Genomic DNA, 27,822 nt, shown 5'->3' on the forward strand with positions numbered 1-27,822 from the left:
GGAAGGACACAGAACCAAAAAAATGAGTGTGGACTAGAATAAAAATTTGGTTTCTGAGAGATTTTATCATCCGAATGTTTCAAAAGGAATTAAAGTCCAAATTACAGGGTGGGTGTTAAAAATGTAGTGATAGATTTGGGGGGTGCTTAAAGGCACAGGGATGAGAGAGCAGAGGACAGTGGTCCCAGGTGCCCCACGGGAATACGGAGCTCCTTCCACATGACAGCAAGCCTCATAAGGCTTAGCTGTGGGCTGAGCAACCTCACGGCAAAGTTTGGAAATCGAGGGTGAATCCCAAAGGCTCTCCCATCCCTCCCTCCCTCTGCCCAGTAGTCACTTTTCCCCAACAATGTGCAGATTTTAACTTAGAATATCTTCCCCTAGAACCTGTGGCCTGTCGGCCCTGGATGCACGCAGTTTCCGGCCCTGCTGTCGGGGCATCTCAACCCCAGGCAGGCTCACGGCTACAGCGCAGGGGCTGCGCGCACTGCTCCTGGGACGTCGGAAAGCCCATCTGGGGGTGTGAATCCCGTGCTTAGCACAGAACCAGCTCATTCCTTCCCGGGCTTCCGCCTGTTTTTATAAAATTCTCTACGAAAATGACCCATCATCTGGGGGGCAGCAGTTTCTAGGAAGCAACAAGGGAGGGGATTTCTGCCAGCGGTCTACAGAATAGTCTAGGAAGAGAGCATTTCGCAGGCTCCGAATGGAACCCCGCATCTAACAAGAAAACCTTTTCAAAAGCAAACCAACTCAGAACAAAACGAAACACGGCCTAGAGGTCAAAGCACATGGGTCCATCCAGTCCTGGCTGCCCACGCAGGGTCGGGCGCGGGTCCTGGATGCTCTTCCTGGGATGGGACGGGGTGGGGGGCGGTCCGCAGGCGGGGGGCGGTGGTTTAGCTCATGTGGAAGCGGTGCTCCCCCCGCGTGATGTGGGAGGAGAACTCGTAGCGGTCCTGGCTGTGGTAGCCGCACATGTTACACTCGAAAGGATCGCGGAAGCCGTGGCAGCCCATGTGGATGGTGTACATGACGTGGTCCAGGAAGAGCACCCGGCAGTGTTCGCACCTGTACACCTTGAGGGGCTCCCCGCTCGTGCCGATCACGCGCAGCGCGTCCGCGGGGCCCTCGGAGGCCGCGCGCAGCACGTCGTAGGCCGCGTGCTCCTCTTTGATGGACAGGCCATTGCGCACATGGGGGGTGATGTGGTTGGTCAGGTAGATGAGGCCGCCCCGCTGCTCCTCCGTGTTGCTCTCGGTGTCCGTGGAGTCTTGGCAGCTGTTGCTTGGGGACGCCTCCCGCTCGGAGGACGCGGACTTGGCCTTGGAGAGAAGCAGCAGGTTCTCCACGGCGCCGTCCTGGGCCGAGTGGTTGGAGCGCGTGGGGCCCTCGGCGTGAGGCTTGTGGAGCTGGTACATGGGGCTGAGCACCGGGACCACGTCGGAGCTGCCTGGGGGCGTCTGCACCAGGGGGCGCAGGGACTCGGCCCCCAGGTAGCTGATGGCGTTGTTGATGGCCTGGTCCATCACGTGCGTCTGCATCATCTCGTTCTCCTTCTCGTAGCTGGCGCTGCCGTCGTAGGGCAGGTCCGACAGGCACTTGTCCCCTGTAGGAAGCGGGGCACAGTCAGAGAGGCCCAGGCTACCTCTGCGCCCGGCAGCGGCGGCTGACATCTACACCCGTGGGGGCACTGACCTCGGGCAGACACTCAGTGGGGACACTTTCAAAATAGGTAAAAGCTGAGACATCTATGCCTGCAGGCACCTGGCACTGGGCCCTGCCCGGGGTGAGGCATTTAAACCAATTTGTCTGGACAAATCAATAAATGAACAGGTGAACCAAAGGTGGTGTGCCAATTTACACAGCATATATTCAAATGGATGAAACCAACCCTTGTGTCTTTTACTCTGGATATTATAAACATTTTTATATTTAATTTATGATTAATATTTAAATGATGCATTTTCAATATAGTGTTATAAGTAATTTACAATGGCTGGTTAATTTATCATAAATTTATTTAATTAAAACAATTATATAATAACTCATAATAATGTGCGATGTATATATTTAAAATAATATTATGTCATGTTTTAATTTCCTAACATTAATACTCTAGAATAAAGCTTAATAAAAAATACAAACACTGTATATTCTTTATGGTGAAATGGCAACAGTCTTGTCAATAGCACAAAGCTGGCTCTGACCTGTGTGACAGCCTCCACATCCTCCCTGGCCTCCAATTCCACTCTCCCCTCTAGGGTCTTAGCAGCATGGGGCCTGCACTGCTGAGTCACGTGGTGGAGAGCTGGGAGCAGACAGGAGGCTCCAGGGGTGACATTTACTTATTCCTTCAAACAATTATTGAGTGTGAACGATGCCCGAGGAATTGCTGTCAAGGACTCGTCAGTGAGCTTGGCCTCAAGAAACTTCGGATCTAATATCACCGCTTGTCGGAAGCTGCAAGCTCGCTTCCCCCAGAAGGGGGAAATTTGTGAAAAGATTTGACTTCTTGTAATTAGCTTTCGAGTATAAATTTTCATAATGAAATAAGCATCCTTGAAGATACACTGTCTCAATATATTGGTTCTTAGCTCAGCAGGAAGCCATGGCTTCATTAGCAAATTCATTAACGAACTGCCTGCCCTCACTGTCAGGGCTATTGATTCACTTGACTCTCAGCGGTGGTTAGTTCCTAAGTGACAGGGCAAGAGGCCATCCACAGGCAGGTCTGAATTGTTTATGTTTTGCCCCTCACTGTTTCTTTCCTGCTCTTGGCACATCTCCACCAAGTGTCCACCTGGACCAGACAGGAGGGACAGAATGGCCAACAATGGTCCCCATCCTCAGCAGCCCACACAGAGACAGATATTAACATGGGATCACACACAGTGCATCCCTGTCTGAGAGTTTCTATGAAGGCAAAGGAAGGTTTGCTGCGGGGACCTAATGATGCTTTCTAGTATGATGAGGCATATTCCTGACACCTATCAATGGTCATAGATTTTTTAAGGATTATTAATAAGTCTAGGAACCACGGAGCAGTTTATCCTTCCATTGCTAAGAACAGACCGTGAGGTGTGTCCCACACGGTGATCAGCCAGAGGAAACCAAGGGGAGAGGGAGCCTGGAGCCTTGGAGAGGTGGGTGAAGGTGGCCAGAGCCCTGGGAGGGTAGGTAGGCAGGGCAGACCCCGCAGAGACTGTGTCCAAAGGAAGATGGAAGGGTCTGAAGGAAGGAAGCACCCTTCTCTGACACCAGCTGGAGGCGAAGGTGAGGAATGCCTTCTGGCTGCCCAAGGGTCCAGGTTATGGCTGCCAGTGGCTGCTGAGGCTAGAGACAGTGAGATCTCCACACCTTCCACACTGACACCTGACATTACGCTCTGCAGCTCTCAACAACAGGAGGATAAACTGCACTATAGTTCCTAGACTTATTCATAGTCCTTAAAAAACCTGTGACTATTGATAACTGTCCAGAAATATGCCCCATCATACTATAAAGCATCATTAAGTCCCATTTCTTGCTTTGTTTGGGATGTGTATCATACAACAGCCTGGTTCCCATATATTCGAATCTGCTGGTGATCAGGAGTGACCCATGACCCGACAATGGTACAAGGTGACCCTCAGGTGACATAAAGAAACTTGTCAGTGGCCTGCCATGCCCTTTGCAGAACCGGAACAGAAAGGAATCCCTATGCAAGTTGGGTGGCAAAGAACACAGAAAGTGGTGTTTCTCCCCATTTAAGGTTAGAAGTAACTGAACAGCATTATAGAAAACGTGATTTTTTTCCTGTTTTTGTGATGAGGTACCAAGTGTCTGATTACATTAATCCCTGAGGAAAAGGAGTCCCTTCTGGCTGGCATCTCAGTCTGTCCCTCTACAAAACCCAGGCAGGGAGGGGAGGGGAGGAGACCTCACAGCCAATTCTGATACATATAAAAGTGCTTCCATTTACAGCTCCACCAAAACCGGTGCTTTCCCACCCAGTCATCCTGCTTCTCCCAAAGTCATGGTTCTGTGGTTTCCTAAGCAATCACTGAAATCTGTTGTTTTTAAAACTGGGAATCAACAACAAAAGGACGCAGGAAAAAGAAAACAACCTATATTTCAGACTCACGTGCCATATTGAAACCACCCACAGAATTTCTCTTCCCTAATATTCCACAAAGTGAGAAAAGCCCACAACATTCACTTTGGCAATACACTAAAGAAAGGTACACAGTCTAATGAAATACATGTTTATAAAAAATCAAGGACCAAGGAAAGAAAATTCTGGCAAGAGATACACGGCAAAACTTATCTGCTGATTTCACTTATAAAACCTGAAGTATGAATCAGCTTTTCCCTAATATCCCCATATCCACAGAGAATCAATTCAAATAGTTGTCTTTCTCCATGTCTGATCAAAAAGCAGTTAAAACCTTTGCTGAGATCAGGTGACACTGGACAAGTGATCAGTGAGGTTAGTTCCTTGGATGGCAGACGGGACCTAAGTCCTCAATGCTGTACACTGAGAGGAAATAGCCCAAAGGGCCAGTGTATCCCTCTGTGGGAAATACTCCCCAACCAGGTAAGAGTACAGTGATAACTGGTTTAGGGCACTTAACCAGGTCTCAGAACTAGGGAGAGAGGGCAGAGAGGCAGTCTCTTAACGAAGACTGCACTTTGCCTCCCCCAATCCCATCCTTGACATTCTTTCAGGATTGAGAAAAGTCAATAGCTCTCACAGGAAAAAAAGATCTCAGGTACAATGGGAAGAATGTAGAAATGTCAATCAAGCTCTATCAGCCCAAGTAGAATAAGCAAAATGAAAAGAAAAGGTCATAGTTACTGTGAAGATATTTACTAGCAAGACAAGGGAAGAAAGGAAGTAAAACACAGACCAATAAGCCCATCCTAGGAAAAAGCTTAACTCAAGGAAGAGAACATGTCTCATGAATTGCTTCGTGACATGCGTTCAATTAAAAAACATGCTGAAACATGGCAGGCTAAAACAACAAAATAAGATGAAAAAGGAGATTTTAGATCTCAGGAAACAAAATGAGGTCCAAACAGTATTATTACAGAATTCATACATGGATTAGAAACAGCAAGTAATAGAACATAAACTACTGAAAATGGAATTACTGACATAGAGGAAGAACACAAGAATATAACAGTGAATAAATGTGAAAAAGCCAAAAAAAAAAAAATAAACTTAGAGAAATGCTAACAGATATGGAAGATGAACTCTCCAACACAAGGACAACTGGTATTTCTGAATAGAGATCACAACAGATGGAAGAAAAGTTATATTTACAAAAAAGAGAATTTCCAAGAAATGAAAGAGAAAAGAAGGGAATCCCCAGATTAAAATGTCAGGAAATTTTTACTCAGAATGCAAGACACCAAGACACATCCTAGTTAGGGTATTTAATTTTTAGATTAAAGATAAAACTCTTCAGGCATTCAGAGAGAAAATGAAAATCTTGCCTTCAGTCATGATGGCAAAATCTAAAAATTTCTCGGGAGAAAAAGAGTGACAAACATCACACTCGCCAAGATGCTCTTCAAGTAGAAAGGCAGCAGGCAGACCTCCTCAAACACAAAACAATTATGGAAACAGAACGTCTACAGAAGCTTCTTGAAAAGAGTTTCATGTAAAGTCCAATCAATTAAGAGATCACTCAAATAGAAATAGCAGTAAAAGGGCTGGGTCTGAGCCCCTCTTCAGTGCAAACTTGGAGCTCTTTCAACTCCACCACTACCAGGCCAGCTTGTATGGTAAGAGCTATGTTCCTTACACACTTTTTTTTGAATTTACATACAAGATAAACAGCTTCTAGAGGTTACAGGTACATCTCCTTTTTCATTTTACAGATGGAGAAACCAGGACAAGTTAGGAGTGGTTGATGAAAACCCCATCAAGTTGATGTGAGGGTAAGGTAGGCATTTGGGGGAGAGAAGAGGCATTATTTTAGAAATAAATTGTCCATCACCAAACTCTTGAGGAAGCACCTAACAGAACACGCAGTCAGCTCTGAGCCCTTTTTTCCAGTCTCCACTTTGCTATCCTTGTCCTGCCGTCTCCTGTCCCCCCCAACCCCATTTCTCCTGTGCGGTCCACCTCTCCCCAGGGACTTCTTTTTTCCTTAGCTTTGCTTGATCAGAGAGAGGGGTTCTGTTTTTTGCTTGTTTTTTTAACACGAAAGCATCTAAATCTCAATACAATACCTAAATTGTGGTCTTACTCCTGGTGGCTACAGGGGATGAAACACCCATTTACAAAGCCCTGAAGGAGGAAGTGGTACCCAGCTCCCCAGGGCCCATGACCATCAACAATCTTCGGACACGCTGCTGCATCTCCCCTAGTCACCCGCCCCCATGCCCCCCCACTGCACACGGCCTCCAGGGAGGAGCTGGGGAGCCCCATTCTCACCTCTGCCTGGTGCTATGTGAAATCCCACCCCCATCAGTCAGTCCTCCATGTCACCTCACTCCCCCTCTGCTCAGGAAATGGGAGGCCTTCCCCCCTCCACAGTCTAAAGGCTCACATTTGTGTGGGCGACTCCCCACACCGTGTCTCTAGACGGTGGTTTGCAAAAGTGGTTTTTAACTGAATCCTTCCTCCCCTCTTCCCCCACCCCCCAAACCTCTACTTAAAATCCGATCAAAATGGAGCCTGTTTTAAGTGTCAGAAAGAGGCTGGAGCCCAAGAACTTGGCCTCCCCTTGGTCCTGCCCCTCCTCCTGCAGGACAGCAGCTGCCCCAGGCCTCAGTGACCACTAATCCCATTGTGGACCCATCCTCTCTCCTAACATACATTTCCCAGGCTCCCACAGGGCATCACTCAGAAAGTCCGTGAAAACGAGCAGATCAAACCCAGAGTCTATCTTTTCCCAGAACCTGTCAATGGCACATTCGTCCCCGAGTCCCCGTGACTCACGGCTTCCGTCCCCCAGTCCCGGCACAGCCCCCACCTTCCTCTTTCACTAGTCTCTCCCCCATACCTTCCTCTTTCCAGGCCACCATGGCCCCACTGTCCTCCCATTTCCAGTCAATTTTTGGCACTTAAGGTCTCTATTTTCCAAGATGAGGCTGCAATAAAAAATATGCCAGTGCTTCCTTCTGCCTACTGCATTAAGGCTACATTTCTCACCTTGACACTCCAAGGCCATTCACCTGTGGCCTGAGCTGACTAGGGTTTTGTTGTTACGGCTTCCCTGCGGGTCCGTGAGTCAGCCCAGGATGTGCCCTGCTTCTCCAGTGTGTCCATTCGTCCCCCTCCAGCCCCCAACCAGCATCATATTCCTCTGTATTTGTATGTGTCTGCCTAGAATGTTCCTCCATTCTTCCACTGCCAAAAATGTGTTGAAATCCTCTTCTTCCCTCAAGGTCACTGTCAGCTTCACAAGCTTTTACTTATCCTCCTCCCTGGACATGACCCGCCCTCGTCCTCTTCCCTGGATATGACCCTCCCCCCGGTCCTCCTCCCTGGACATGACGCTCCCCCCCCATCCTCTTCCCTGGACATGACCCTCCCCCATGGTCCTCCTCCCTTGACATGATCCCCCTCTAGTCCTCTTCCCTGGATATGACCCTCCCCCCGGTCCTCCTCCCTGGACATGACCCCCCCAGTCCTCCTCCCTGGACATGACCCGCCCCCGTCCTCTTCCTTGGACATGACCCCCCCCCCACATGGTCCTCCTCCCTTGACATGATCCCACCCTAGTCCTCTTCCCTGGATATGACCCTCCCCCCGGTCCTCCTCCCTGGACATGACCCCCCCAGTCCTCCTCCCTGGACATGACCCGCCCCCGTCCTCTTCCCTGGACATGACCCCCCCCCACATGGTCCTCCTCCCTTGACATGATCCCACCCTAGTCCTCTTCCCTGGATATGACCCTCCCCCTGGTCCTCCTCCCTGGACATGATCCCCCCCCAATCCTCCTCCCTGGACATGACCCTCCCTCTCTATGGTCCTCTTTCCAGCATTGTCTTCATGATAGCATCTTCAAATTGAAGGTTTCTAAATGTTCTCACATCCTTCGTCCTAATCTATATTCATAAAACCCTGTGAGATATGTCAAGAATTGAACCAAGGCTGGAAATGTGAGTAGTTTTGCCAGGGTGACAGTGTGGCTGTGAACTCACATCCTCAGGCGGGGTCCCCAGCCCAGAGCAATTCCACCCTCCCACCTGCCCAGGTGTCATCCTTCCTGCACTTGTGGTATCTGGGCTGGATGATGGCTACACTGGACAACAAGCTCCTAGAGGAAAGGGCTGCCCCACCCTGACAGCACCTGGCACAGGCAGAGAGTCAGAGGTGTCTCCTCCTTGCTGGGCACCTCTTGGGTCAGTTGCCCTGCAATTCTGCCATTTTAGCCTTCAAAGTAGCCCATGTGGGGAGTGTTATAAGCTTCTTCAGAAAAAGGAGCACTTGAGGCTCTGAGAGGCTGCTGGGGCAGGGGGTCTGGGGTGTGTGCTCTTTGCCCTTGGCTCACTAACCAGCCACCCCAGATGGACACAAAACACCCACCAGCAGATCTCCCTGAGTGCCCCAGCCACTACAGAACCACCTCTAAGAACAACTCCTGGGAGGAGATCTGTTATTTTTAAGAAGCCTATTGGAAAAACATTCTGAGATATTTGAGAAATGTTAAGTGTGCCAATTTTTGCTTTTTCAAAAATGAGCTATGTTTTCTTTTGTTCTACCCTCAACTAATCACTGTCTAAAGCACCCGCGTGGTTGTTCTTTTAAGAGACAGGAAACATTTAACTCTTACCAACAAATTTCTGAGGCATAGAGCTCTTACGTTTGGCGACGTTACTTGCTAGTCTGTCCAGCACGAGTGAGCGCTCCGATCCCATCTTGCACAGATCTTCTGCCATTTCACTGTGATTAGTTTCTTCTTTAATGACTAAAGTCAAAGACAGTTAGAGAGACCAGTTTAGAAACACTCACGGTGAAAGGATTCAGTCTCAACATCCAGTGTTAAATATGATGTGTTAAGCGCCTGTAAGAGCCAGGATCTTCACAGAGATTATTTCTAATCTTCCCGGCAACCTTGCCAGCCAGATGGAGGCTGACCAGAGTCACCTGCTAATGACACCTGCCTTATCTCCCAAGACCAAGGAACAAGCACCACCACTGTCCCCAGAAGCTGGACTGTGACTAAGTATTTGTGTCCTTTTGACAAGTCCTCTAAACTTTCAAATACTCCCCAAACCACTAATTCAGTCAACCCTGACAGCAGCCCTCTTGAGAATCAAAGAACTCTCAGCTAGAAATGATCTAAGGGTCAGACTCTCACAGTGAACAGAGATGCAGGAGAAACTGGCTGCAGAGATGCTACAGGTAATCCTGGCAACATGGGGAAAGAACTCAGGGCTCCTGGACCCTGCACACAGCAAACCGGAAAATCAAAGAACGTACACTGTAGGAAATCTAGATATTGTGGAGGTGAATGTTGATCTCGGGAGTGTTTCTAGCTGTTCTGTGCTTTTCTACATTGTCTCTTTCCATAATTAATACAGCTCTGTATCCTGCAGAGCCCATCTGCGTTCTAGTTTTTATGGTTGGATTTTTGGAAATATCACTCTTTCATTGCCCTGCAATTTCTTCTAAGGTATAAGAAGCTAAAAATGTAAACTGATTATCTTCCGAATGGCTGGCTAATCGATCCTTCCCACACTGATTCCGAAGAGTCCATTGAAATCGAACTGCTCTGCGCTTCTTCCTTCCTCAGATAGGACGGGCGGATTGATCACAGGGTCTCTGGAAGGTTTATCCATCTCTATTGATTGGTCTGTCTATTCTTCAAAGAGGTCCAGATGACAGCCACATTTGAATACAGCATTAGACATTACTTTTCTTTTTTAAAAATGCCAATTTCTTCATTTACTTTTCCAGCTACACTTTATAATATTCCAATAAGACTGACAAAACAATTTCATGCTACAACCATGGTGTGATCCCAGAGGAGACACGTGCAGTGTCCAGGCCTCTCTCCCTGTGACTCCTCTAGTTTCCTGGCCCCGGTATGGCTTGCTAGCTTCCTGCATCATGGCTTGCACACGACCTGCTAAGATTATTTCTAAGCACGTTGTGTCTTCATTGCTTCATGATGAATCCCACTTTGAAAAAACATATTTCAAATTATTCATTACCGCTGGTAAATGTAATTTTTTAGCCTTGGAAATGTGGGTTTCTTATTAAATGGACAAATGTCACAGCCCACGCCCTGATTTTTAGGAAGGATACGCATAAAATCCAACAGAATTCAATTGCACTGGTTGTATTTTTGACCTCTAATACGTTTCCTGACATGTCCATCCTTCTCTGCAAAGCCGGGCCCTGTGACCTGCCCAGGGCACCTACAGCACCCTGAGCAGGGTTTCCTCTCTGCCAGGCCACGGGGCTTCCACAGAGGCTCTGAGACCCTCAGAGCCACCGCAGCAAGGGACCACGAGCCCAGAGCTCCCAGACCACCAGTTACTCCACACTCTGATACATTTCTCTCTTAGTTTGTAACACAATCTGTGCACCTAAGGCTCAAGAGAAACTCATGTTTTCCACAAAGACAGTAGGAAATTATGACAGATGACCCAAAAGCCTTTTCCTAAATAAAATTATATTCAAAAGAATTAAATCTTTACTGTATCTCATAAACTAGACTTTGTACCTAAGTGCAAAGAACGGCCCCAACCTGAGGGGGATGGAGTGCAGTGAGCCTGTTTGAGGGTCCATCTGAGGCCTCATGGGGGCTGGTGCTGGGGGTGCAGGAGGGATGGGTGATGAGAAATGCACAGAGGGCATAGGTCAACTGGCCCGGCCCAGCCAGACCCCCTTCCACTGCCTGCCCAAGCCCAGGGGCAGCCTTGCAGGACTTCCATGGGCTCCTGTGGCTCCTCTACCAGCACTAACTCCACACGAGAAGCCTTCTCATCTCTTGAGTACAGGACAGAAAGCCATCGTGTGGAACTCCAAGCCGTCTGATCACCAAAGGGAATCGATTTATATCTTAGGACCAAATGGATCCTGACTGAAGGATACTATGTGAGGTACATGTTCCTGATGTAGAAGCGTGTTGACGTGGACAGAGAATCCAGCTCCAGGGGGTCCTCAATGTGTGTGTTCAGAAGTGAGCTGGAGCTGATCTATCCATAAATTTCATGTCTGAGAAAGTCAGAAAGGTGTCTTTGATGACACTGCCGTCCCTGAGTAAATTCAGCCCCCTTCCGCATTCTTTCTGTTTACATCTTTCACTTTGCATTATCTCAGATCAGAGCCAAGTGTTATCTCAAGATTCAATACAGAGTGAAACAGCAGAGCACATGAGGAAAACAGCGAGTGTCCCTTGAAACGTGTGACAGCTGCGAGACTACAGACAGTTGGGAAATTCCAGTCACCCTCATGTTCCAGGCAGGTGCCGACATGGAGGAATGAAAACATGGCCGGAAAGCTCTTATTCGATCCACTTCATGAAAAAAACTGTTTTTAAAACCAGATTTCACATCTTATTTTGACGACTAAGCACAAAGAAGCAATCAATACTCCAGGTTAAAAAAAAAAAAAAGCACCAAAAACCAGAAAGAAAAAAACCCCCAAACTTTCAAGGGTCCCTACAATCTTAGAAGCTTCCCCAGATTTCAAGAGGGAGGGGTTTCAAGGTCACATGCTCCCTGGTGAGAGGAGGTCTTGAAAAGTCGGGAAGTACAGGGCATTCCTAGTGAGACCTCAGTGGCCAAAAACGTCCCTCCATCCCAGCCATGGTGACTCCCAGGCCTGTGCTCTGGTCCAGCTGCATCCCAGCAGGCAGGGGGCCCTCCTTCCCCCCAGCTGGGGAGGGAGGGGGAGCCAAAGCCAGGCAGCCTGTGCCCTTGGTGCTTACCTGGGTACAGCGTGCCTGGAAGGCCCATGCTTTGCAAGTAGTTGTGGCAACGCTCTTTGTGTTCCTCTAAAGAGCTTCGCTGTTTATAGCTTCGGCCACAATATCCACATTTGTGAGGCTTACCAACTGCAGGAGACACAATGGAGTTCAAGACCCCGATTAAATAGCGACCGTACGTCATGGGAAGGCATGCAATACACTTCTTACCAAAAAGGCAAAAAACAAAAAAAACAAAAAAAAAAAACCTCTGCTCTCGAGAGCTAAAAGCATTATGGACTTGATGACTAGATTTAAAAATGTGAATGCCCAGGGGTTTCCTGATTGTACCAAGAGCTCCTGTCAGCTTTGTTTTCATTTTAACTTGTTCACTGTTCTGCCTACCAAATCTCTCCTACGTAAATCACAAAGTTTGTCCTTTATCTGGAGGAGACAACCACTGCACTGTGATGACAGGAATGCCTGACCACAAGGCAGAGACGTGAGGAAGGCCCCGCCTTGGCTGGATAATATACAGATTCAACTCCACAGGTGGCCTCTTGTCCACGTCTACACTGTGGGCCAGGTCTGGCAGGACAGTGGTGCCAGATCTAATGCAACCAAAGTGAGTTCAACTCCTAAACTAGTGCTAAACGAATAATTTGAGGTCCCCAAGAAACCACAGTGGGTAAACAGACTTCAATGAAATGAGCATTTTGTTTCCAAAATGTATTTTCTTGTTCTAACTTGGTGACGTTCTGTTTTCTCCCCAAAGACCCTCAGGGATGGCATGGCTTCTAGATCAGCCCTGTGCAACAGAATTTACTATGAAGAAGGAAATGTTCTCCACCTGTTCTGTCCAATATGGCAGCCACCAGCCCCTCATGTCCACTGAGCATTCAAAGTATGGCTTGTGTGCTAAGAACTGAAGTTTGAATTTCGTTTCACTAATTAAAATTTAAATGCCACGCGTGACTCATGGCTACTGTATTGAGCAATACACTTCTATACAGAGTTTAGTTCTTCCTGAATATTTTGAGTGGTATTTTAGGAAAATAAGACTAGCACAAGTTCATATCATTCCTACAGTTAAAGATTTTAATAGCAGTTTAGAAGATAAAATGGATAAAGGATCTTCTATTACTTATGCAATACAAATTTCCATCCTAAAGCCAGAATCTTCTTTTACTTCCTTCTCATATTGTTAGATGTGACATATTTGAGAGCATTATGTCAAAATCAATGCCACCACATAGGAATGTTTGGTGAAACGGCTTAACCAATGCTTGTATTGGTTAAATCTCTTCCTTAGGTGAACAGAAGATATAGTTTAAGAAGACTAAGATGAAAACCAAAATTTGACTTCTGGAATATTTACTAGAGGGAAAAAGGGATCTTTTTTAATCTGGAGAAAGTGTTGTATCCCTAACATCAGAGAAACAACACTGACATATACAATGCTGCCTAAAACTGCATGTTTTATTGAGTATGGCCTTTAGAAACTAATATAAAATAGATAACCCACTCAATGTCCTTTCCTGGAAAAGCTATAACTTTAGCAAATTCCCGTACCTATGGCCTGGTGTCTGAATACCCATTTCTGTCTGAGTGCATGACTGATTCGAACTCTGGATCATAAGAAGTTCACTAAAGCAGTTGAATGAAAGTATATCTTGAAGCACAGCCCACTATTCTGCAGGAAAGATGGTCTCTAGCCAAGCTTGCAATTTCCAAAGAAAGTAGAGAAGAAGGGAGGGGGACGATTCCCCACGCTTCCAGACCACCCAAGCCCCTCTTGTTATCAGTACGGGACAAATCCTATAGCTGGACTCTCAGGCCACCACCGGCTGCCAGGGAAAGCCACCAAGTGGACAGTTTTTAGTGGGATGGGGGTGTGGCCACTTCAAAATGAACGAGACAATTTCCGATGGCAGAATCACCAGCAGCCCTGGTCAACGATGGTTTTCTTCCTTCGGTTTTATCCACTCGCTCGGCCATCAGCGGATCCTTACTGGAAATAAACTGTCCAAAGTCTACCTCTGTTATATATAACCAGCCATACTTGGAACAGCATGCCATCATGCCTTGAATCAAATAAGCAGGCATGGAGAGAGGATAACCTAAGATACTGCACTAACTTCACCACAGAACTGGCACGCAGGAGAGATTTCTGTTACCAATCACAGTGACCCGGGGATGACAATGGTATGGTTGGTGTCAAGCTAAGGCTGAGTCTTTGTGTTTTATACCAACGAGGAACTCGTGCGTCCTACCAACTCCAGTGTTACCGCCAACTGTGCTGATGTCACCTTGACTCCACATGAAGGCTACCTGTGAAGTTCCTCTGCCCTAGACCTCCTGGCAGGCTCTGTACACAGATGGTGTAATTCACATCTGAAGCCTACAGGGACCCTGCACACCTTCACCTCTAGGGGGACGACACATGTGCGCCTTATCATCCACACATGTAAGCATCTGAGAATGCTGTCACGGGGTCACCGTCCCACTTTGGGGGAGCCGCCTACCTTCCCGTCCCTTGCAGCAAAGCCCTCCCCAGTCCTCAGCAGGGCACCGGCCCCACAGTCACCCCCGCTAACCTCCCCCTGTAGGAGAAGTCCCTCCCTGGCTTCGCGTGGCTCCTTTCTGGGAAGATTTTAAGAAGCTCGCCAACACCGGTTTCCTAAGAGCCTCATCCATGCTGATGGTGAGGAAGGAGGTGAGAATGAGGGGAGATGGCCGGGCCAAGCACCTGAGAACCAGACCTGCCAGGTCCTCCCTCCCACTGTCCTCATGGCCTCCTGATGACCCCCTGCAGGTACCACGTCTCCACGACACTCGTAAATGACTACCACCCTCATTTATAGGACCGCTTACAGAACCACACATTCATGGGGAAATTTTCTGAAGCTGAACCTAGAAACTCACCTTGTGGTGTGGACCCAAGCCCTGCCTTCTATTGGATGCCTCCCGCCCGAGATTGACTATCCCCTCCTGGTGCTCCTGCCGACCCCTCAGATGCACGCGTCACGGTACCCGGCACACACTGGGGCTCTGCTGTCTCCTCCCTGGGGCACTTGGCAAGTGCATGATGAGGAAGAGGCCTCAACCTTGGCCTTCACTACACTCATCACCTCTGGGGGAGAGATGGCCGGAGCCCAGGCCAGCCTTTACCAAGGACCCGGCATCCCCTCCTCTGAGGGAGGTGCCTCCTTGTGGTGCTGCCGTGGGGGTGTCGGGGAGGAGCCGGTCTAAGGCCTCTTCCTCTCCCACAGCTGGTCTGGATGGTGAACTCCCTGAGGGCAGGGGTGAGGGCCCATCATCTCCTGCTTCTGGGGCTGGGAAGGGCAAAATATCAAATACCCCTGGAGGGGGGGGCATGCTGGCATGGCACACAGGTCCCACCCTGTCTTCCTCTGACCTGGAAGGTTACGGGCCACTGGATCATGACATACCAAGGAAGGTTCTCTGGGGGCAGACCTAGTCTACTCAGCGGTGATCTGTGATCCCAGGTGGCAGTGCTTCGAGGATCGTGGAACAGGCTCACTTACCTTGATCTCGCTGAGACTCTGAATACATGGGATGACAGCCCCAAACTGGCCTCTCCCATGGAGGTCTCTGGTGTGACACTTACCCTTGGGCCCAGCCGGGGCCGCCCTCAGGGAACAGGCCACACCGATCCGGACAGAATCCCCTTATTTACCACCTTTGCAAAGAAAACTAGCCCCACGATGACTCCCGAAACGCTCGGCATGAAACAGTAGTGAGGGTGGCTTAACAATTGACATCGAGAGACGTAATTGGAAAGTTTGGGATGTTAGCAGCACACTCAGGACACGTACAGCTGGCAAAATCCTTTTAAAAAAAAAGACCCCACGTACTGGACACAATGGGATGAGGGGGCCACTATTGAACTACTCTGCCCAAGATGAAATATGTGCGCGCGTGTGCTTGTGTAAGTTTCCCCACCCATTTCCTCTGGTTCCTTGGGAAATCAGGACACATTCAGGAGGGCACTGCTGGGCCCATCAGGTGCAGCCAATGCCCAGGGGCTTGTCCTGGAACCAGGGCAGCCCCAGGAGGATGCCAGGCTAGCCGAGCCCCACCTGCACCCAGAGGACCTACCGGAGTGCGTCCTCAGGTGGCCGGTGAGGGCGTCCCGCCGGCGACACGCGTAGTTGCAGAGGTGGCACTTGAAGGGCTTCTCGCCCGAATGCAGCTTGATGTGCCGGAGCAGGTTGCCTTTCTGCGTGAAGGAGGCCCCGCACTGGTTGCACTGGAAAGGCCGCTCTCCTGGGGGACGAGAGGGGAGCCGGTGACCGCGGGACTCAGTGCGGGCCGAGGGGAGGACGCGGCGAGAAAGTTGTTTCCCACGGGCCCGGTGACTTCCACCGGCTGCAGGTTTGATAGAACATGAGGCTTTCAGACTAAACCTGCCAGTTCCTTAACGCTTCACTGGTTGGGTCAATTTGATCTGAAAATCTAATTTTTTTTCCCTAAATCAGAACGGCACATCACAATGCAAATTCAAACTCATTTAAATAAAGTGACTGCAACATTTTGTGATGAAGAGCCACTCTTCCTGATCAGCAGTTTTGGAATAAACCAATATCCAATTTTGCGTGTTGTGGCATTTGGTGGGGGTTTTAATGTGGCTTTTTTCAAAGGGTCTTTAAAATATGCCACTGAAGCAGCAAAATAAAAAGGAAACTCATTAAAAATGCATTTCAGGATCACAAGTTCATTTCAGCGTTACATTCTTATATTTAAATGAAAGGCACTTCATTATAACAGTTATAATAACTTCTTTTCATTTACATTTTCCCTGTATTTTCCCTTTCAATTTCTTCTCCATTACCTGTCTGTCCCTATGCAGGCAAATCAGGAAAGAGACAGACAGAGTGTGAGGGTGGGAGACAGAGAGAGAGGAGGAAGACTGAATACAATGAGAAGTTGCGAAACTGGAGGCAACGTCTGCATCGTCCAAAGCAAAGTCCCGAATCTCCCCCTGGTGCTGCACTGGGGTTTCTGGCTTTTTGCTTTCCTCACAATCCTACAGCCTTGAGCCTAGTATTGGTCTACCCATCTCCATTTTCAGCACAAATATTCTAACAGATGCAATTTAGTTGCTATTAGGAATTCTTTCAGGGATGCTACCACGGGCGTGGTGACAAAAATAAAAAACAACAACAAAAAAACACCGGACCCTCTGCTGTGTGTCAGCTCATGTCCCCAGACTCTGGATCCAACCAAGGGATAAACAGGCATCTGTGCTCAAGAAATATGCTACTGAGTAGTCATAGGTCTCAGAATCTATAATCAGTGAACATTTCACTTAACTCTCACTTAAAAGAGGGACATATTTGTCATGTTCAAGTAAAACATTACAGCTCTCATAGAAACAAATGCTTTTTTCTTTTTTTAGAAGAGCTCTGTATGACCATGATACCTGGTGTTGAGATACCATGAAAATGCACTTCCTAGTAACAACTTTCTCTTAGGAAAGAAGAATGTGTTAAAATGTGTATATAACGATTTTCCCAATTGATGTGCACGATTTTGGATAAGGAGACAGCACTTATCAAAAGTGATTAGAAGCCTACCTGGGACTACTGAAATCTACACCAGAGTACAGTTAAAAAAAGTCTATGTTGGCATCTGAATTTCATGATTACCATCATTCTTATTTTTAAGTGGGCAGGACAAATTGAAGTTAACGTGAAGGAAAAATTGAAGTTCATTTACAACAATATTCAATTATAGACCATTTGGAATCTTGACACTAACAAGGATGTATTTGGAATTTCCCCAAGTCTGTATCTGGACTGGACTTGGCTGAGCAGAGGAAGTCCAGCAAGTAGGAAGGTGATGGCAAAAGTAACTACCTACCTAAATCTCTGAGTTACAGGCTCACAGGGGATGAGGAGATTAAAATAGCTGGGAACCAGGCAGCCCCGAGGATCGTCCAGTAGAGATCGTTAATTACCTACTTCCGGGCCTTCATACACAGACACGTGTGTGTGACTGCAGTGTTTCACTCCAAGCAGACAAAAGAAGGAAGAGGAGTCAGGTGGACCTGACTACAGGGCGACCTGGCAGGGAGGACCCTTAGGCTGGGTGTTCTGGAAAGCTGGGTGGTCTCCTGCCTCAAAAATGCTTATGACAAGGATGTGGCTACTCCTGGTGACCAATGTGCCTCAGTGTGACCCCCACACGTTGTGAAGTGCCCCCTCCGTGCTGACGAGGTGTTGGGAGCCTGGCTCCTCCTGAGGTGTGACGGGCTGCAGGGAACACCCGGTGGGACCCTGCCGTCCAGCCGGCACCTGTGAAGTACAGAGGGTCAGTGGAGCGAGAAAGGACAGATGGTTACAGCCGTGCGTCCCTTCCGCGGAACAGGGCAGGCAGGGAAGACAGGGGCCGTGTCTTCGAGAGTGAAATCTGTCTTCTAATGTAGAGTCACTGGCTCTCGTGTATCCTGCTGGACCTGGTGTCTTAATCCTGCCGCAAGCTTCCCTGGAAATCTATTTGTTTCTGATTGCCGTGCTGGCGTGAGTGTGTATCACGGGGCCTGGGGACTGGAAGAGAGCGTTCCCTTCCAGTGCGTGAAAACACACACTTCAACTCAAGGTGGTTTCCCTTTAGAGGTGTTAGCAGGAAAGGGATCAGGGCCCCAGAGCTGGAGGACTGAACACAGCCCACGGTAGCTGTGCGCTTCGGAGGGCGATTGCTTGCACCCTGCACGTATACAGCTGATGGCAGCCAAGTTAGACTGAGTTCCTCTGAGGCTGTATTTCCTTTTCTTAGTTGGGATGAGGGCTTTCCTATCATTAATTCAAAATTTAGTCTTTAATCCCAGTAACTCTATAATCTGTCATTTTAGGGACTCCCCCTAAGAATGTCTGAACTCCACAACTTAATTGGATAAAAAAGAAAGCCTCCGTGGATGTCTACATCATAAAATTTCTGACCCTATATTAGACGAAAGTGAATTTAAAGAGACAGTGAACTACAAGGTTTCGCCTGGGCTTGTTGCAGCCATGCCTTGGGCCAGCAACCCAGTACAATGCTGTGTTTATGAAGCACCTGACTATGCCTTTTCACCCTATAGATGGGAACAGAGTGGGCACAGGGCCGGGCATAATAACCATAATTCAGAACCTTTTCTCGATATTTCCTGTTAAAAATCTCATCATTTAGAATCAGATTGCTGCACATCTGCATGGCGGGGTTTCCTCTGCACTGCACGCTCCTCAACTAGCACCCTCTCTCTGCTTCTCCTGTGAGCCCTCAGAGACTGGCGGAAAAGTGTTACTATGACACTTGAGTTTAAAGAATGAAACAGCAGCAAAACTGGGGAAGTGAAATGGTGGCACCAACGGACCACTCACCCCAGGGCAGCCACGGGCCCACTCGGAGGTGGTGATGTGGGAGATCGCCCCGGACAGCTGCGGTCCTCCAGGAGGAAACCCCGGTGCGCCCAGCCCACTCGGTGACGGCAGGTGCAAGTCCATTAGGTGGAGCCCAGGCTCCCCGAGGAAGGGCCCTCTGAAATGGCACTGTTTCCGGTCCACTATTAACTACACATCCCACCACCTACCCACCCCTCTGGGTCCCTGCTCCAGCTCCCAGCATCCTCTGGGCATGGACCAGAGTCTGCATCTTCACAGCACCCCCCAGTGATTTATGGGGACTTGATGTTTGGGAAGCACTGCTCTAGAAGCACGTTAGACTTAGAGAATTCAGGGCAGGGTCGGTGATTAGCAAAGCATTCCTTTCTGATACGTTCCACTCCGATCCCAGGAAAGTGGAAACTTTCTAGCATGTCTATTTATCTGAACCTAGTTTGGTTAACGTAGTCTATTTCTATATCGACCTATGACTACATTTATGCAAAGTGGAAAAGCATTATGAAGGCAACCCAGGAGTTCCTTGTTTCAGGTTTTTTTTTTAAAAATAAAAGTCAAGGCAGGAACATAAAACTGATGGTCTCTATGTCTCTCTTTCTAGAATGAACTTGTTCTGCAAGCGAAAAACTCGGCGTGTTGGCACCCACTTGGCACTTAGCTGCTATTTGTGGGCAGAGGTGGGCAGCAAACAGCCCGCCTAACCTGCATATCTATACTTGGCAGGTTGATTCATTAAATGCAATTATTCTTTTTCTCAGGGTAGGCAGTCATTACATTTTTGCCACTTAGTGTGCCAGCACTTCATGCAGTTATCAAATATTTATGGAAGGGAACTTCCACTGTGTAGTCAGGTTTTACATGAATTAGCAGGAAAGTAACTCATTTGTGATGTCTATTTCTCCATCAGGAATGAGTTAACGGGGGTCGCGGTGCATCCTGTGAAGGGTCCATCACCACGCAACCTCCCTTCACTTTAATCCCCACCTTATTCCAAAGCGGGGAGCCTCACTACCCTCCCGCGAGCTTCCCTGGGGGCGGGATGCGGCAGGGATATTTCACCGGAGACTTGGAGGACACATTAGGAAAAGCAAAGTTTGCTAAATTGCAGAAGTTAAGTTTTTATCGAAAATGAATGTTGATTGAAAATAAACATATTTTACGGTTTTCCAGACGTATGACAAACAGAAACCATTCTGGGAACTGCCTGATTCAAATATAAAAATGACAACTCCACAGAGGTCCACATTTCCTGACAACCCAGCTGCTTGGCTCCACGAATTCTCTAAGTTCCTGCTTCATTTTTGATAATCAGATAAGTGGTTTGGCCCCAGGGAAGAATCACAGGAGGCTGTGATGCTTGCCTTCTTCCTCTGAGCCAGCTTACAAAGCCCACTCTGCCTCCTCGGCCTGCTATGTTATTGGTTTGTTTTTCTCCTCTTGTGGAGGACAGGGGCAGACACCGGCTTTATGATGACCTATGATGCCACCCTCCAAGGCAGCAACGGCTCAGTGTATGTTTTATGTCCAAACTTTCAGCGACCCCTGGAGCGGGCACATTTACTGTATTTCTTCCACCTTTAGGGCAGAAGAGCAAAGTTTGTGTTCAATTTAAAAGACACTTCATGCATGCAGTTAAAGGTAAGATGTGACCCATGAATATTTAATCTTGAAGACTCTCTGGTGCCACTCGTGGTGACAGTTCTGGTGGGGAAGCACACGACTGGTCACCCATCATGACTGCATGGAGGGGGCAGAACGGAGACCCTATTTCTCCAGCCCCCAGTGTGAGAACATGTCAGGAGCTTGGGTGCAGCCATCAGACACAAGATTGTTCGCATCCCTTCATTTCTGGACACAGAATACTGTCTTCTCTTCTATTGCCAAAGCCTCAATTACCCCGTCCACTAGGACAAGGGTTTGGGCGTTAAGTTCTCTACCAATTTGAGATAGAAACTAGTGGTAACTAAACCATCTTGGTGGGAGTGTCACCTGCTGAAGGATCAGCCATCTGAAAACAGAACTCTTTCTGAAAGACTAAATTTTGCTGCTATTCCATCATTCAACGAGTGTTTCTAAAAATCAAGCCTTATTAGTTTGGATATCCCCAACATGCATATTTGACTCATGCTTTCTCAGTGGGAAATTCGAGGAGTACATTTCAGTGTATCAGTCTCCTCTTATTTTATCTTGTCTGGTTTTCTTAAGGTTGAACCACCTGGCACCTTACAGCCCCACCGCCACTGTTTAGCGAGCATAAACTAGAACTTCCATACCTGTCACCTTTCCCTTTCTGTTTATGGCTTTAATTTATAGGGTCAAAATTTATAGGTGTGCATGTTTACAAGTCCTTTTCGATGTTGTTCCCGAATGGGGAGGCTATGCCTCGCTCGGGATACTGGGCCGGGAAGAGCCTTGCCCTCTGCGACACCCCGCGGACCCTCCAGGCCGCCAAAAGAGGAACTACGCCGGGCCTTACCAGTGTGGCTTCTCTTGTGGACCATGAGCACATTGGGACCGATGCAAATTATCCCACAGACATCACACTTTAGTTTGCCGTTAGGAAGTCGAATGCCTCCAGCTCCTGACAAAGCTTTGCTGCCTTGGACACTGTGGGAGCCATTCATTTTCTCTCCGGAGGCATCGAGCATCCGCAAGTCCTCCGCACACTCTTCCCCATTCACTTCACAGGCACGCCCATTCTCTTCATCACTCTGAGTCTCTACTTTAACATTACCGGCTGAAAGAGACAATACAACACAGGGGGCCGCTCAGTGTCATCGCAAAAACAGCACAGCACAGCACAGCAGCAGAGACAACCCAGCAGGAGCGATGGCTTCTAAACGCGGCTTCTGGGCAGCGTACACCAGGGGACAGTGGCCGGGCTATGGAACCACTGGCCCACAGTGGGCCTGTGATGTGTGGCACCACGGGTTTGGGACCCTTGCCTGTCTTCTCTAGGTCCCAGTGGCAGACGGTGAAAATGCATGGAAAAGCTACTTAGAGATTCTCGCTTTAGACCAGAGGGCGGACCTCTGTGCAGGGTGAGGTCACCGGGTCCACTGTAATAGCTCTGGGCCCCTCTGGGTTGACCAGAGGCCAAGTCCGACACCCCGTGAACCAGCACACCCCTCACCCCAGAAGGTGAGTACTGATTACGTAAATCCAGCCCCCCGGGGGTGGGACCTTGTTTGGCACCCCCCCCCCAGAAGTGCTCACGTAGCCTGAAGTCCCCTCGAGCATAAGGATAAGCAGAGCCACCTTTGCTTCATTCGTGTACTGAATGTTAACAAATGGGACGAAACTCGGCAAACACGCGCTCACATTTCTGACTGCAGATTCCTGAAGAAATCTTGTTTCTTTGGCATGTAATCTCTCTAAACCCTTTTTATTCCATAATGAGAGTAAAACCTGTGTCCTAACGCAGACCTACGATTTCTTAGGTTTCCTCCGGTTGCTGAACGGTTGACCGGGATGGTCTGTGAACCTAACAGAGCTGAACCAGCTTCTCAGAAAGAAAGACTTGTGCATGGATGTGTGTGTGCGTGCGTGGGGGGTGAAGGGCTCCTGGTGTCGGTACAGTAACCACTGTCCACTCTGCACTGTTGTTTCCTTTGGCTCATTATTCCTGTCATTCACATATTTTTCTTGGTAAAGAAAACAGACATTTGGTTTTCTTTCTTCTGAAACACCGTCTGATGATGGATGGCTGAATCCAACACCACAGTGACCTGGAGAAACTGCAGTTACACAGAAAGCCCTCAGGTTCATCACAGTCTCTAGAGATGAATAAGAGGAAGTCGGCAAGTTCTGCCAAGTAGAACAATCAATGAGATCGACAGTAACCACGGCAACAAAATCTTTGCTCAATGTTGTGAATCTGTGGTTCTCCAAGTGTTGTCCCTGGGCCAGCAGCACTGGCATCTCCTGAGAACTTGTTGGAAGAGCGGACTCTGGGGTCCGCCCCAACCCACTGAACTAGAGATCCTAGGGTGGGCCCTGCCCTGGGTGCTCACACCAACCTCCTGGGGATTCCCACATACACTTGAGTCTGAGAAATGCTGTGCTAGTAACACTCCAAGTTCATTCAACTCAACACATTTCTCATGATTTGGAAGCTCAGAGCCGAGACTCTGAAATAAAAATTCCTGGTTTGGAATCTCAGCTCCACTCTTTATAAGCTCTGAGATCTTGGGCAATTCATGTACCTTCTCTGTTCCTCAACTGTAAAAATGGGAACTGTCCTCACTGGCCCAACAAGGGCTTTGATACCATTTAGTGAGTAAAGCAGACGTAAAGTGAACTTGGGGCAGCGACCGGCCTGGCAAGTGAAATCATGTTCCCATAGAGCCATCCCCTTGAGGTGGCTCCGCAGAAACGTTCACAGCATGGATGGCATGCCAGGCACTTTAACTGCACTGTAATAGGTAACGCTCACAACAGCCCTATAAATGAGATGCTGTTATCCTATTTTACAGTTGAAGATGCTCGGACACAGAGAAGTTGAGCTACTTGCCTCAGGTCACACAGCTGGGAGGTACTACAGGCAGCCTGGCCCCAGCGCCCATGCTCCTAACTGCTACACCACTAAGGTTTACCCATCAGCTCTTTGGAGAGAAGATTTGCAGATAAATAAGTGAATGGATGAATGAGCTGGGACACGGGCTCACTGTGGACTTCGAGACCCCAGAAATGAGGGCTTGTCTCGTTCCATCACAACCCTGCACCACAGAATTGTCCCAAGAACTCCAGGAAGTGGGTGTGTCCCGGTGAGCCTCCCTACAAGATCCCGAAGAGCAGGGACTCGGGAGCATCCTGCATCCCAGCGGGCTCCTGCTGACCTCTCCCAGCCACCAGAGACAGGGTACCAGGTCCCACTGACACGACGAGCTCCGGAGACAAGACAAGCAGGGAGGTGGCTGTACTATTAGGCAAGGGTGATTTCACCCCTCAGCTGTCTGGAATCACATTCTCAAAGCTAGTGAGTTCACTGGGGCCTCCCTGCCCACCGGGCACTGCTCCAGACTGCTCAGAGCCCTCTGCACTCCTTCACCAGCGGTTATTTTTAATCATCCGTCTCATGGCTTCTGAAAATGAGATGGGGAAGTCCACAGCACAGAGGGGCAAATGTCTGTCCCCGTCGACTGGAGCTGTGACCCAGGGCGCAGGCCAAGGACCCTGTGGCTGGAGGAAGGAGAGCACGCAGATGAACAAGCGTTGGTGTAATCCCCTTAGCAGGTCTCCCTCCATTCAGCTCCAGGTCATCAGTTTAGAGGCAACCGGCTCAACAGAACGGACTCCCGCTTTCTCCAAAACACACCTCAGTGTCAGGTTTATCAATACCTGCCCCAAACTCGCACCTGCTCTGCATTATTAAGAAAGACAGGTGTTTGTGTGACCCTTCGGTGGCCCTGTGGCCTGTGTTGCTGATGACGTGCGGGCCCTTCCTGGTGAGAAGCAAAGAGCAGGGAAGCTTCAGGCAACCTAAGGTTTCTGCCATCGGGACACATGTCCTGGTCCCTCCAGTAGGCTGCTGGCAGAGCGCCTCAGGAGTGAATGGGATGAGGACAGCAGGAGTGAACACTGAGTGATGGATGTCACCTTAAACCTCACAGACGCCCTCAAGCCAGACGCCTTGACACCAGCCACTCATCTGACGGCAGTTCCCGAAGGCAGGACTTTGCCATTATCCTGTCAGGTGGCATTTCCTCTGAGAGCCGTATTCACAAAACCCCCAACCAGAGGCTGAACAGGCCCGGGAGCTTATTGTAAATTACCCTCCGATCACTGTGGCTCCCCTGGTATGAGTTCAGGTAGGAGTGTTTGGCGCCAGAAGAGGCCAAGCTCGAAGAGGAAAATTCGGTATCCTGTGATGTTCTGAAAAAAAGTAGGCAGAGCCCCAATGTGGGGGTCCCAGATCACTGCAGCAAGGTCAAGGCAGCACACATCACGGGACCCGGACACAGGGCTTCATGTAAGCAAATGGTAGACACACCGAGTCACAAGAGCCGCAGGCCAGATGCCGGGACGCAGAGCTGGAAGCTTGCTAGCGCTCTGGGGGTGAATTCGAGGTCAGACTGTGACAGGAAAGGTCTGAGGCGAGTGAGGGGGGGAAAGGGGGTCTGCGGGGCCAGGGGTGGAGGTGAGAACCAGAGGGCAACACGTCGGCCAAGCACTGGACAGGTTCAAGTATGTGTGAATTTTCTCTCAGTGTGGGGGGAAGGTTCCCATCTCTCTGTGGACAAATGCACGCTGGCTGCTGGCAGCCTGGAAGAAGGGCAGAGATGCCCCCTGCCCCGTGTCCGTGGAAACGGGGCCTCTTGTCTGATGGGGAGGCGAATACGGGAGACATGCGTGTTATTTCCGTAGATGGTGGAAATCAGGGCACGGAACTGTCTTAAAATGTGGCAAACACAGACCAGGTCTCAAAAGCCGAAATCTAATAGACATCCATCACTTAAGGTTAAAATATACATTTCAGAAACACAAACTCAGACAGGGGTGTCTCGGCTTCACTTCTGTAAATGTGAAAATGGCTTCGGGGGTTTTAGGGGACGATGAGCTTGATTAGTGATGCGGCCCCAGCAAAGGACAGCAGAGGCTGCAGACCTGGGGGCCTGCGTGACTCACACCCAGAGGCCCGGGCGTCGGCCAGGCTGGACGCCTCCTTCGAACAGGGGAGCACAGCCCAGAGTGGCTCAGCAGAAAGGAAACCGGGGACACTGAAGCCCGTTCCTAGCGGACGTCGAGGGGCCTGGACATGCTTGGCTCAGAGACCCAAGCCCTGGGCTGAGAGCAGAGATGTCCCCCCACCCACCCTGAGCTCCTCCATGGAGGGAAGCAGGGGGAGAGGTAAAGCAGGCATGGCAGGGTGGGGACTGGGGAGGCTCTGGCTGCCAGGATCCTAGTCAAGTCTCCTGAGGGGCAAGTGCTGGTGCCCAGGGCCTGCATACACACCTTCCCGGGAAGGCCCTCGGGTCTGAGTGCTGCGGGCCCGTGAGTTTGAACTCCACACCCCGCGGCAGTCAGCGGCACTAGCCTTTGCTCCAATCAGTGAAGGAGGAGACTGGGAACAGATGATGGGTATGTATTTAAGCTGGCTATCTCCTGCAGGTTCATGTGCAAACACCCCGGGGCCCACCCAAAAGGACAAGCAGGGTTCCCGCATCCTTCTCTTGAGAGTGCCGCGTGATCAGCCCTTTCGTTTTCTTCCTTCAGACCCACCCCATCATCAATTTCAAGAAATAGTTGGTCCTCCCTAACTTGTGTTTAGTGTACTGTGGTCCAGCCCACAGATGCTGTCTCCACGTCCATCCCCTCCTCTGAATTCCTAAACCACTCCATCGGCTCTGTTTCCTTGGACCCCAAACTGCTGAGCTGCAGTGCTGCTTCTATGAAATGCTATACTCTCCTTGAATACAGGGATTATACTTCTAAATATCTTCTAACTCCATCCTCCCACCCTTAGGAAAATGTTGAACTCAGTACGGTGCTGAACGGAACTGATTAAATATAGAACATGAAATGGAGAGTTCTGCGTTGTTTGACCCCAGAGCATCCTGGCTCAGGCCTAACCTTGCAGCCTTTCCACTGACTCCCGGGAAATAATGGACGGAGTCCCAATGTCATTATTTAATAAACGTGGCTGCGTGGAGAGTGGATGCCTACAAAGCCTGGGCCGAAAGCCACTTTCCTTCCCAGGTACAATTTAAATTGAAAACATAAACTGTTTGACCCCCTCTATCTCAGTCTGTGTCCCTTGTTACCTGAGGAAAATGTAAATATGCTTGTAATTCATTCTTTTTTCACACTCTCCTTCTTTTGTCTCTCCCTGATTTCATCCCATTTAAAACTTAAAACATTAAATAAGCATAAAAGTATCTCTAATCATGCATCTTTGCAGGGGAAAAAAACTTTGAATTTTAAGTAAGTTATAACAAACAGTTTCAGTAACCTTAAAAATGCTTAAAAGTTTTCATAAATTCTTTAGAGGCGGCACAAAAACTTCTACACATCTTCTCTGCATCAAAATTGTCATTTACCCTCATTCAAGATACCTTTTAAATAAATTCAAGACATCTGTCAAATTCGGGAAAATGAAAGTCTTGTCGTTTATATTTCAGAGGTCGTCTATGTTATCAGCAACAGGGCAGTCCTAAGAGTGACCTTGGCCCCCTGAACCTCAGTGTGTAGACAAGTTCAGCACTGAGAAAATGCAGGGGACTCAGGGTCACTGGGGCCAAGAGGTCTGGGTTTCCTGCCAAGCATCGTACGGCCTCATGAATGATTAAAACCTTTTCATGTGTAGGAATAATGCACGCTGGCAGCCCCCGCCTCACAAATGGGTTCTGTTTCATTTTCATCTTCCTTTACAATGTGTCTTCATATTTACTGGTGAGGTAAATGATACTCAGATGGCCTTTTTTCATTGAAAAGATATCTCCAAGCTCTCACTATGAGTTTAGGCCAGGTAATCTCAAAATGCTCAATATTTTAAATGAAAAAACAGGAGACAGAAATATTCCTGCAACTGATGACTAGTAAAAATCAAATGGAATAAAAAT

The 27,822-nt window shown here is 48.7% G+C and overlaps 1 protein-coding gene across 2 annotated transcripts in view; it reads right to left on the reverse strand.

Annotated features, from left to right (window-relative positions):
- Positions 1 to 899: 899 nt before the first annotated feature.
- IKZF1 (IKAROS family zinc finger 1) overlaps positions 900 to 27,822 on the reverse strand; it is an 87,370-nt gene continuing 60,447 nt past the window's right edge. Inside the window, exons 5-9 of one of the 2 annotated variants that reach the window (XM_057733208.1) lie at positions 21,738 to 21,998; positions 15,981 to 16,148; positions 11,883 to 12,008; positions 8,775 to 8,909; positions 900 to 1,609 (exon numbers count right to left, since the gene is read on the reverse strand). In XM_057733208.1, the coding sequence (XP_057589191.1) occupies positions 900 to 1,609; positions 8,775 to 8,909; positions 11,883 to 12,008; positions 15,981 to 16,148; positions 21,738 to 21,998 (1,400 nt within the window). The remainder of the gene's footprint in view (positions 1,610 to 8,774; positions 8,910 to 11,882; positions 12,009 to 15,980; positions 16,149 to 21,737; positions 21,999 to 27,822) is intronic. The other variant, XM_057733207.1, reaches the window with a different exon arrangement.

Source organism: Hippopotamus amphibius, chromosome 4 (assembly GCF_030028045.1).
Source record: "Hippopotamus amphibius kiboko isolate mHipAmp2 chromosome 4, mHipAmp2.hap2, whole genome shotgun sequence".
Taxonomy (NCBI): domain Eukaryota; kingdom Metazoa; phylum Chordata; class Mammalia; order Artiodactyla; family Hippopotamidae; genus Hippopotamus; species Hippopotamus amphibius.